The sequence below is a fragment of the Seriola dumerili genome, unplaced genomic scaffold, assembly GCF_002260705.1.
Source record: "Seriola dumerili isolate Sdu_G_001 unplaced genomic scaffold, Sdu_1.0 BDQW01000149.1, whole genome shotgun sequence".
Classification (NCBI taxonomy): Eukaryota; Metazoa; Chordata; class Actinopteri; order Carangiformes; family Carangidae; genus Seriola; species Seriola dumerili.
The window spans coordinates 4,828,755-4,841,061 of NW_019174404.1; the positions used below are offsets into that span (position 1 = coordinate 4,828,755).

The 12,307-nt window shown below is 41.5% G+C and overlaps 1 protein-coding gene across 1 annotated transcript; it reads left to right on the forward strand.

Annotated features, from left to right (window-relative positions):
• Nucleotides 1–4,435: 4,435 nt before the first annotated feature.
• Nucleotides 4,436–12,307, forward strand: pax9 (paired box 9). The gene is made up of 4 exons (XM_022750735.1): nucleotides 4,436–4,573; nucleotides 5,245–5,859; nucleotides 7,952–8,091; nucleotides 12,034–12,307. Exons 1-4 carry the CDS (start codon nucleotides 4,570–4,572, stop codon nucleotides 12,286–12,288), a joined length of 1,014 nt encoding a protein of 337 aa, XP_022606456.1. The 5' UTR covers nucleotides 4,436–4,569; the 3' UTR covers nucleotides 12,289–12,307.

A 12,307-nucleotide genomic window follows, 5' to 3' on the forward strand; every position in this document is an offset into this window, starting at 1 on the left:
CATGAGGAGGATAGCTGAGGAGGGAGTGCCTGTGTCATCACACTTTATAGCTGTTTTTCAAGTACAGTACTGAGAGGTAAACACGCTCAGGTGGATCTGTGCAGGTTCTTGTCCTCTCCCTCTAATGACAGAGAGAGAAATGGAGACTGGAGCCGCTGTCTGATTTATAATTGTGGATATTTATACTGTAACAAGATCAGACAGAGAGCGCGTGTCAGTATTGATCTCTGAAAAGTGGGTGAACTATGACCTAGTGATCATTAGAGTTATGAAGACAAATCAGAGGGAAAGATCTAGCTTACATTATTTGACATTTATTCATGCATAGTTTACATATTTACCTTGAAATGGCTGTCAGTCGGAAAAACTGATAACTTCATTATAGCCCGCCCCCACCCCTTTCCTCTTTAAATCTCGCGGGATGACCATGACCTCAATGGAACATACAGGAAATTTCCTAAGAGAAAGAAAAATGGAACAACAGGCAACAAAAATATTCCTATATTTGGCCCATACACACTTCTTCCATCATCTTGAGTCAATAAGAACTTTCTAGCCATGAAGAAAAACTTTCACATGGAAGAAAGCCGGGATGTAAACAGGTACAAGTGCAAACTTCCAGGCAGCAGAGATGCGGTATATTCAGCTTCATCACCAGCTAAGACAAGAGGTTGCGTTTGCTGCAGATTCCACAAAAGGTAAATAGAGGAACAAGTGTGTAAACAAGAGAAATAAATAATTAACATGATGACAAATCATCCAATTAATCCAAGAAATTTTTAACGAACTATTATGATTTCGCAGTTACAGATCATTATCTGTCTCACGCAAAAGTTTTCCTAAAATTTCCTAAAATTAGGTTACATTTTGTGACAAGTTTAACCAGAAAATGTGTCGGGGTCCACAGAGGCTGCAGGTCACTCTGCTGCAAAGAGGGCAAGAAACACGATATGTGTCAGTATGATTATTATTTACAAAGTGTCCCTCAAGCATTAAGTGACAGATTATCGAGACACAGAGACGGTGTCATTGAAGCGCTTCTTTGCAGTTTTTTGTTTGTTTATTTGTTTATTTGTATTGGGGTTTTTTTTTGCACATAAACCGTAAAAGCGCCAGACACACAGCAGAGCAGTGTGTGTGTTCAGTGTTCAGTCATCTGCCTGCTGCTTACATCAACAAAATCCACGTTGCGTCCTGCAGGATGTCGCTGAAAACGCATTTTAAAGAAGAAAATGTAATGTTTTTTTCATAACTTAATGTAAACGCACCCTCATCTCATGGTGCAAATTTGAAGAGCGGACAACTGTGTTGGTCAAACTGTAAGTAGTATGTACAGGCCGCAGAGTCACACAGCAGACACTGTGCAGGAGGATCAGCCTGCTGCCATCCATCTGTGAACCCAGAGAACCGCTGTGAGATGAGCGGATAAGTCCACCCCGGGTCTCCTGAGAGAACCGCTGTCGAACCTTTGAGTCCGTCGTTTCACAATTTGTCTGACAAGCGATGCGTTTCCTTCACACGCGCTATGAACAATTCAATTCGACATGGACGATTTTGGGGCTGTGAGCAGTACAGGCATGTGACAGCCATGTAGAGTCTGCAAATCATGTGTGGAGGCCTGTTAGCACTGGCGTGGAGTTCACGGACGGAAGGAAAATTTAAAGAAAAAAAAAAATTAGAAGAAGAAGAAAAAAAAAAAAGGATTTCAGTCGAATACAAATCTCTAACTCCGATACTTATTTATCAAAGATTGCTTATACATGTAGACTGCAACTTACTGTATCTTGACGGGATAATGACAAAAATATGAAGCTTTTTTAACCCCCTTAACAGCCCCCATTTCATAAAATTATTATTAGTTATTATTATTATTTTTAATATTATTATTGTAATCATCCTCCTCATCATTAGCCTATATTAACAGAATACGTGGTTTAGTTTTGACACATGAAAATAACTTAATACAAAATAACTAAAATAATAATAATAGTAATAATAGTAATAATAGTAATAATAATAGTAATAGTAATAGTAATAATAATGGTAGTCGCTGTGTTTGGATCTAGTCCCATTATTTTCAGAGTGTGATAATCACTTAATTGGACTGAATTTTTTTCAACGATGATTTCATTTCAACAACCTGCAATCATTTAATTCAAGCAACGATTTGATGTTGATAATTTCCAGTTGTTGCGTGATGTCATTAATCAGATAAACTCCCCCGCTGTGCCTGCAGCGTCACACATCCTCAGCTCGGACCATCTATTAAAAGCACAGAAAGAGGAGGAAGGTGCACGTCCGCTCAGTCTGCAGAGAGGCTGGAGATGGAGCAGTTTGTGGAGACCTTTGATCCCTCGCTGCTGACCTTTTGTTATTTCAGCCACCAGAGGCACCTCAGTGGAAACAAGTTGAGCACGTTTCCCCACGGTAAACATTATCCTTGACGCATTAGCGGCCTGGGAGCTGAGCAGGGTGGGCAGGTGGAGGCACAAGCAGTGACACGGTGGTGAATTTTAAAAAATGAGTCAACTAAGACCCCCAAGTCGGTCGTCTTAAGGCAAATAACCCTTCATGTAAACAACATAGACGGGTCTTATGAGGAGGCGTAAATTAACGCTGACTGACTTGTACTAAGGCGCACGCTGTAATCTGCGCAGTTTCAGAGATGTATGCCATCCTGAAGAGGTGGGAAAACTAAATAAAATATAGGAATAGTGGCTGTACTCTGCAGCATCCAGCCCACAGCAGCTGAGCTGAGCGTGCTGAAACAAACACTGAGACACACTTTGTGTACATTTCGGCCCCTCACAGCAGCTTCGGTGTTTAATGTCAGCAGAGCTTTTCAACAATATTCCTAATTGCACGGCTGCATAGGAGCAGCCGTTTGATGTTTACATGCACGTTGATCCCTTTAGGTTGCTCAGAGATGAAGGTCAGTCACGCGCAGTGGCCCTTTTTTTTGTAAAATATGACACGAGAAAACCCAAAGCATGTGTCAAAATGGGGAGAGAGTGAAAGCTCAAAGTTACGGTGTGTGTTTGTTTCTCGTGTCGGGAAGTAACAAATCTCTCTTATTGCTTGCAAGTGGGGGTTTCTGCACAGAAACACGTGTGTGCATGAGTGCAGAGGTAGTAAAGTTAGAAATAATCCCATTTTTAACATATTTTTCTGCAAACTTTGAGCCTCATGGGTAATTATGTAAAGGTTGCAACATAAAGTGTAATTTCTTTATCATACACGGGCTCTAAAAACCTGCATATCCTTAACGCTTACTGTGCGTAATTGGCAAAAATAAGGCAATATTTGGCCTCTACGGTGCAAAGCCTTAATGCAAATCAAATGAATGTACAATTTGAAATTAAAATGATAAAATTACTGATTCGAAACAACAACTTTAAGTGTCGTGTTCGTTTTCACACATTCAACACAATCAGATAAGATTTAAATAAACAAAAAATGGCGCGATAGTTAAATCTGGCGGTGGCTGAACTCTGCCATTTACTGTCGAGCTACGTGACCAGACAGATTCTCTCCAGAGGTGAAACATGTTTGGCTTGTGATCGCGTCTTTTTTTCAGTAAAACATCATCCAGTGAAGGACTTTGTTTCTGTCGTGTTTCACATAGTGAAAGTCGATGCTGGATGCAGAAAGGAAAGTAAAAACATGGGCGGCAAATATGAAAAAAAAAGTGTGATAATCTTCGAGTGCACGGACATACAATTTACCAACATCACCCAGCAAATTGCATAACTGAAAACCAATCATTCATTTCCTCCCATTTCCTTAATGATGCCATTTAAAAGGTTGAGATGAAGGGTGATGTAGTGGAGCGTAAAGCCACTCAAAGTCAGGTTTTCCACTTTTTTTTTTTGTTTCCATAGAAGAGGTGGGCGCTTATTTTATTTTGAAAGGATGAACCCTTGTTATAAAAACACGAGCATCAATAAAATTAATGACAACTAAACTTGGGGTTAAAATACACGCACGTATGCGTTTTTCTGGACATATTAATACTTCCAGGTGATATTTCCTTATGATTGTCTCCCTCTGGAGTTTTTTTTTTTTTTTTGCGCGTCTCTTTATTTTGTGCCACATAAAGGTGAGGATCTAATCCAAAATCTTGATATTGCTTTATACTCACCCTTGTCTGTCTCAATAACAAACGCATTCATGGTGGTATATCCCCAGCTTTGCTTTCTGATGGAAGAGCGGAACGAGGAGGAGGAATGAGGGGGCGGGGGGGGGGGAAACTCTGTAGACTTGTCATGTCAAACTTTTGGACCAATGGCAAATCAGCTCCGTGCAATCGCGAAAGTCTATTGGAAAGACCAGCCAATCAGAGGGAGAGAAGCGTTGGAAGTCCAGCCTCCTGATTTCAACAGATTGAAATGTAAGCCTGTCTCCAGCGCCGTCAGGAAACAGATCGAGAATTTTGTCCCTCTTGTTCCTTATCGCACAAGAAGATTTTCTTGGACGCGGTTTTGGACAGTGGACACGCTGGACGCGGAGCAGGATCCACGGAGGAGGCACACACCGGACACCGTATTCTTCATTTGCGGGTTTAACACGATGGGTGAGTTCAGTGTTGGATCGGTTTTTTTTTTTTCTTGTCAGGGATGCAGCGAATGGTCCAACGTCCTGCGGCAAGGTGGGGAAAATATGGCGAGATATTGTCTGTCTGTGATGTTTTGACTGATCACTTTAGCTGCTGATCCAGAGGGAAGAAATCAGCAGAGTGAATTATTACATGTGTCAGTTACGCACGAGTCTCGGGACCGACTACTTGACATCCGTGTCAAGTTTAGCTTGTGAGCACGACAGCTATCAGTCAGCCTTTAGTTGGTACTTTTCACCCAAACATTTCACATAACTCAGACCGATGAAGTTTTGTTGCGGAGTGAACAGATTTATATATATATATCTAATATATTCCGTTTAAGCGCTAAAAGAAGCACCATTGCGTAAGGATGGATTTTTAAATCAACTAGGTATTAAAGAATTTTGGTTACACAGTGGTTTTATAAATGTCAAAACTTGGCACAACTCGATTAAAACATAGTTTAAAGTTTAACATATTTACTATATTTGACTGTATACAATTATATTCATGGCTGGAAGTATAAGACCGTATGGAGAGCTAACTGTTTTAACCCGGGATATTAGGAATCTGTGTTGGGCCTCGGTTTGGTTACCTAATCGCTGTCTCACTGTTCTGGTTTTGTGTGTGTTTGTTTTTGACACCAGAGCCAGCCTTCGGTGAGGTAAACCAACTCGGTGGTGTTTTCGTGAACGGTAGGCCGCTCCCCAACGCCATCCGGCTCAGGATCGTGGAGCTGGCCCAGCTCGGGATTCGACCCTGTGACATTAGCAGGCAGCTGCGCGTCTCCCACGGCTGCGTCAGCAAGATCCTGGCCCGTTACAACGAGACCGGCTCGATCCTCCCGGGGGCCATCGGAGGCAGCAAGCCGCGGGTCACCACACCCACCGTGGTCAAGCACATACGGACATACAAGCAGAGAGACCCGGGGATTTTTGCCTGGGAGATCCGGGACAGGCTACTCGCCGACGGGGTTTGCGATAAGTTCAACCTTCCCTCCGTCAGCTCCATCAGTCGGATCCTCCGCAACAAGATCGGGAATCTGTCCCAGCAGAGCCAGTACGAGTCGGGCAAGCAGGCGCCTCACCCACCGCCGCAACCAACGATACCCTACAACCACTTATACTCATACCCGACGTCCAAAGTGCCCACTCCCCCTGGCATGCCCACTCTTCCCGGACACATGGCCATGCACAGGATATGGCCTTCCTCGCACTCTGTAACAGATATTCTGGGGATACGGTCTATTACAGAGCAACAAAGTAAGCATGGCTGCATGGAGGGCGGTTACATTTGTTTATTGCACTACATTTATCCAACTTTTGAAGGGGTTTTACGCGCAAGAGTGCGAATGGGTGTGTGTTTGTGAGAGAGAGGCAACATTTATTTTTTTCTCTTTGAGTTACTTCTAATTGTTTTTTATAGGCCTCCAAAAGTAGGCTAACTCTCAGGCCTCTGTGGAGACGGAGCTTAAATGCCATTTGACCTGCGTGCTGCAGCCTGGTCTCACCAAATGTCATGGCAAAGTTCACGGCAATGCAAAATGTCCTTAAAAGTGACATCACGCAGGCCTGCTGATATTGATTTGAAAGTGAGGCGGGTTAGTTCAGAAACAGATGGTCCTGCTTGCAGTAATCATTAAGAGGCGGATGTGGAATATTAGAGGGACAGCGGAGGGAAAGGCGGTGGGATGAAGTGCATGAAGTGTGCTGAATGTTTGCCATGACTCGGAGCCAGACATTTTGTGCAGGAGCTGCGCATTGTGCAGGTTTAACCGTGAGTCAGGCCTTAGAAAGAGACAGCTCTCAGCGACATACGTTTTTTCTGCTTGCGTGTGTTGTGTTTTGTCGTATGTGTGTGTGTGTGTGTGTGTCACGTGCAGGTAGGCCCCGATAGCTTTGGCTTGCACTCCATAAGACCACAACTGTTTTGGAAACAGTGAAAGAGGATCCGGCATAAATCAGTGTTTAATGGCCGGCTCGGTGTTGTGAAAAGGGATTTTCTGAGAGATTGTTTTCCAGAGGCAGAAGGGGAAGCGCTGTCAGTCCACTGCAAGTAGTCCTGCTGTCAGGACTCAGGGCTTCCATGCAGAAACACGCCCCGGCTCCTCTCCACATCCCACCGCCATGCGAAAACTTAACTCGGCAATCTAAACAAGACAAATGTAAGGCAGGTACCGACGAGAAATCACAAGGGGAGGAATGTGTTCTGAGAGGCTGCCTTTATAAACAATTTACGCATTTCCAAATGATTAGCAGATGTTTGTGGCAGGTTTCTGAATGCTGCGTTAAAGTTTTTAAGTAGACTTGGTGACGTGAGAGCTCATTTGCACCAAAGTGATTTCACCAGTCAGATTATTTACAAAATACATTTGGAATTTATTGAAGATGGCAGAGAGAATTAGAAAAATTAAGACAATATGTGCAAGCTTAATATTATTAACTATTAGTGATTTTCCGTATGTTTCTTGACGCGCTTCGGACACACACACTGCAGGCCAGAGTAAAATACAGCGGGTTTATTCAACACCATACTTTTTTTTTTTTTTTTAACTTCTTGGTTGCTTCTCCCAGTGTAAACGCTGGGGATGGTGGATTATAGAACATCCATCACGCACAAAGGAGGGAGACGGTGAAAGTAAATCTAATTTGTCCCCCGACAGGAAGACGTTTTAGTGGGTTAAAATGCCCCTGACCCACCAGAGAGTCGCCTTACTTCTAACCATCTTCACCTGGGCCTCAATCTGATCTCCGCGACGAACCAAAACATTTAGTTTCACTCAGTCTAAACTCATTTCTCATTTTCTTTAAGGCAAGTGTAAAAAAAAAGTGACATTTAATTTCGCTTTTTCTCATTAGTCAATGTTCTTAGTCAAAAATCCTTCACAAAAAAATGTGACGCCTGATCAAGTTTAATGATTAATGGTTAAAGAAAATGAAAATGAAACAGCAGAGACTCGCTCAGGCTTATATCTTAAGAAGATATTATCTCACTCGCAGGCAATTAGAAAGAAAAATAATCTAAATCAAGTCTCAGTGTTAGATGATATTAACTTTGTATTAGATACTAAAACTAATATTTTACTTTAAATGGTTAAGAACAGAACAAACTTTGCGCACACGAAAGAACATTGACATATGAGCTATTTGTGCGTAAAATGACAAATGACCGAGCTTTAGTGCAAAATGTCACAGGGTTTATTATGGCTCATGCAACCAGGCTAATCTGGGCCTGATGTTTGTATGAGAAGCAGCGGCCTGTGCGGGTCTCTTTTTTTTTTCTTCTCTCCCGCTCATCTTAAAAACCTCTCTCTGACTGTCCTCTCTCTCTTCTCTCTCTCTTTTGCCCCCCCAGTTAGTGACAGTCCATCCTTTTCCAGCGCCAAACTAGAAGAATGGAGCGCTATAAACAGGACTAATTTCCCACCAGCAAGCTCTCCACTAGTCAATGGCGTGGATAAACCGCATTTAGAACCTGAAGCAAAATACACACAGGTAAAAAATGGACACCTCTCATTTTTTTTGTAACCTCAAAAGCAAAAACAATCTAGTCTAGAAGTCTAGGGTCAGCCAATCAGACTATCCATCTAATGGCAGTCTTATTTTATTTTTTTTATTTTTAAATAACATTTTAATAATTATGTGGCCTGGAAATTTCCCCCTTCACAGTATTAATGCGCTCCTTCTGTTGGCTAGCTGGTAATGGGTGCATTTTTTAAAATAATCTCTTATTACTTTTTATTCTGGCTTTACAAGGTGCACTTCCTCTAGGTCCTGCTGCATGGTCAGTGTTTTTATGAATCATTACAGTGTGAATTATGTCGTAATTAGTAGGTTAAAGGATTCTGGAGAGCCTAGTTATTCTCTTGAGTTTTGTTTTCCAGCTTGTTGGGCAGCGAGCTTAACACTCAGAAACCAAGTCAGCGAACTCATAGTAAAGGCCAAGTCTGTTGTCGTTTTCCTGATGAATAATTCTAGTGTTTTAAATGCAGTCCATGCAAGTTTTGAGCCAAGACACTGAACTCCAAAGAAGGAACATTGACCACTGCACAGTTTGTGTTATTCTTTTTTTCCTTTTTTTGCGAATAAATACAGTATAGGCTCTACACTAATATTTTAGTTTAAAACAATTGTGTGTAGGTTTAAACTTTCACGACATTAATTATTTTTCACTGAGTTGTTAAAGTCGATAGACAAACATGAATCAGACTTTTTACAAAATAAAGCACGATCGAGATTAACAACCATCGACCACCAATTACACGCATTTGCATTAGGCTCATAGGCTAATTAAAATATTTTTAAATTTCCTAATATTAAAGGGTGAGGACTCGTCATACGTCTAATTAATTTTTTTTGTTTTGTTTTTGCTTTTCTATCAAAAACTGATTGTGGTCGTTTATCTGAACGTCTCTTCGCAAGCTTTTATTTTGGTTTTCTAAAGTTGGTAACAAATGAAATGCTATGATGACAGCGTGTGCGCGCGCGCATGCGTGCTTGATTTTGGGTCCTCTTGTTTTGACAGAGCGTGCGGATTCTAGTTACAGACAAAAAAAAAAAAAAAAAAAAAAAACAATTTCATGCCGCATAATTTATTTTGCCACTTTATCACGGTGGACTGTTCATGCTCATTACACGGTGAACAGGGCCGATGCTCTGAGATTAGGGAGCGTTCAAAGCGGACACAGCAACTGTCTGAGCGGTTAGCCAGCCAGCTATACAAAAACAGAAGTGAGCCATTAAATGTAGAAAATAACAAGTCTATAAATTACAGAGTTTATTGCATGAAAAACAAAGAATGGTGAAGGAAGTACTGTTCCACCATAAGACTGAAGATTAACCGTGCCTGTGTCACTCAGACTTTATACGGGCATCTAGTGCAGCCTGCTGAGATCTAATGTTAAATGGATGTGTGATTTGTGTCTGTGAGACAGACAGAGACACAGTAAAAGAGAGAGAGATGTCATGTCATGCAGTGATCGCGTTCAAATATCACAGAAGTAGCTTAAGTTTTCAAACCACAATTCATTTGCTTCCAAGATTTAAAGCAAGATTTCATGTTTTTTTTCCCCTATATTTTTCTTATAGCAATAAGTCTAATTTTTTATATTTTCCCCGAGGATGACTGTCAGTGTAACGTTAACTCAAATGGGACACTAAAACTTTTTGTCAAGTATCAGAAGGCCTGAATCACACACTCTCATGTCTGTGTAAGGCCAAAGGCTGCGGTTAGTAACATGTGGCCTATAGGCGCTGCTCTGAGGGCAGGGCGGGCAGATGCACCCAAGGGACTCACTCTTTTTTTTTTTCTATCTCGAAGAAGAAGAAGAAGAAGAAAAAGGAGGAGATGATGAAGAAGAAGCGCTTCATCAAAGTAAAATTAAGTCACGAGCTCAGTGCACGCGGCGGCGCGGGGCTGAATCGGTTAATGTTTCGAAAAAGATTCAAACAGCCAGGAAAAGGTCACGTTCAGAACAACAAATGTGTGTATTTAATGTCGTTTAATATTTGTTCTGGCTGTGATTAATACGCGTTTGAATATTTAACGGTTTTAATGATTTATCGGAGATATAAACAATGAGACGACAGTGTGACGAGGTGAATCCGTCTGAGGCGTAATTATTTGCGCGAATGGCGTCAGTGCTTTTATTAGTCATTATTCAAATCTGGTTTAACAGTCACTCAAAAAGGCGTCAAAACACAACCTCAAATATTAATATTATAGAGTCTATTATATCCTCTGATAAACAAATGATAAACTTAAACTAATTTATTATAAATAAGACCCTCTTAGACTATTTTGCAAGACATACAAATTGTAGGTTATTATGTCAGATAATATATTTTACTGTATATTCTAAAAATAAATCATATTTAAATTCTAGGATAGAAGTACATATAGAAGTATATTCACCTAGACAATGGGTGGTGGAGGAGGTGTGGACAAAATAACAGGTACACCTAAACAAACAATGCAATCTAACACAGGACAACTGCCACAAATACACTCTCTGTAAACCTTTTACATTTTGTTGACTTTGTGTCAGACAGGTGTTGATTCAAGTCTGTGGTCTCTGAGGCTGTAGTTAGTGTCAGTGTGTTCTTGTAGAAGTGGATTGCTCTCAAAGGTGTTTCCTGTTATTTTGTATACTTGTACAGTAGAGTCGTGTGTGTGTGTGTGTGTGTGTGTGTGTGTGTGTGTGTGCACAGTGCGTATGTATATATGTGTGTGTGTGTGTGTGTGTGTGTGATATATTTCATTAGTGGATGATGTGATAATCTTTGGAAAAATGTTGCACTTTTAAAAAACAAACATTATTTTAAACACAGCTAAAAGCCAGTGCCGCATTTTATGAATTAAGCTGCAGTATCATTGAGCCAAGTGAAGACATACAAACACCCACAGACACCCAAAGTCACCCACAGGCACACGCGTACACACAAATCCAGTTCTCTGTCTATAGTTTGGTTTTTATAATGGCCACAAATGTCAGCTCAGAGCAGAATTTTACATATTGATTTTCTAAAAAAAAAACAAAACAAAAAAAAAACTAGCCTGCGTCTCTGCCAGTCGCACTCATCTATGAGAATAAGTCAGAGGAACAGAAAAGATCCCAATTGTAGAAATAATTCTCAGTAGTCACAGACCACCCATGAACAGAAATTCGGCCTCCCTGTTGAAATGCTTTGGTGAATTCCTCAAGTTAAGTCCTGTCGCCGTGCCAGAGAAGCAAAGCCCATTCATGCTTCAAACTCTATGCTCGCCTCATTCTCTATCATATTTCCCCTCTTCCTGCCCTTTCACTCTCAATCTCTCATGACATCTGTTTTGTGGCGCCCCCCAACCACCCTGTCTCCCATCGTCTGGCGTGGTATATCAACGCCGCCGGAGAAATGTCCAGTCTCTGGGTAGAAAACAAGTCCCACATACGGACGGGCAATCATGCATGTATGGTTTTTATACATGCTTAATATGTTCCAGGGGCATGAGAGCGCATAATTGATCATTCATACTTTCATCAAAATTGGGAAAATGGGTTTTTTATGTGGTGGCTGTGAAGTTAGGATTTAAGTCTCGGCTGTTTATAATTCAACTGCACTTTTCCTTTCACTTTCTTTACAGCTGGCCTCAGCTTTTTTCCATTACAACTCATGTGCAAGCTTGTGTATGTCTACCTGGGTTGGAGTCTCTAAATAACAGCTGAAATTTGAAGTTTTACATCTCAATAATTTGTAATAATTAGACTGTTTAAGAGGCATTCTATTGCAAATAATTATTTTTTCCCTCCAATTTCAAGGAAAACCAAACATTGAAAATGATTAACTATGATTTGTTTCAAGCAGGGAGTCCAGAAAACAAATCAACAGTTACCTTTCAGGCCTTTAATACAGATCTTCACCTGCTAATCTCCTTTTCACCCTCTCTTTTGTTCCCAGACGCCGAATGGATTGCCCACAGTGAACAGCTATGTCACAGCACCCAGCATCCCTCCCTACCACCCTCCCACCCAAGTGTCACCCTACATGGGGTACAGCGCCACCACGTCGGCCTATGTGACCGGACCCACATGGCAGCCGGCCAGTGGCAGTGCTCTATCTCCCCACAGCTGTGACATCGCCACCCCTCTGGCCTTCAAGAGCATGACAGCCAACCGTGACACCATCCACCCGGTCACCGCTTCGGTGCTGTGAAGCCAGCCCCACAGACTGA

Bases quoted from the DNA above. Each gene is read 5' to 3' on its own strand.
- pax9 (XM_022750735.1), top strand. The intron at 5,860-7,951 runs GTAAGCATGGCT...TTGCCCCCCCAG, and splicing joins GTCTATTACAGAGCAACAAA to TTAGTGACAGTCCATCCTTT. The intron at 8,092-12,033 runs GTAAAAAATGGA...TTTTGTTCCCAG, and splicing joins CTGAAGCAAAATACACACAG to ACGCCGAATGGATTGCCCAC.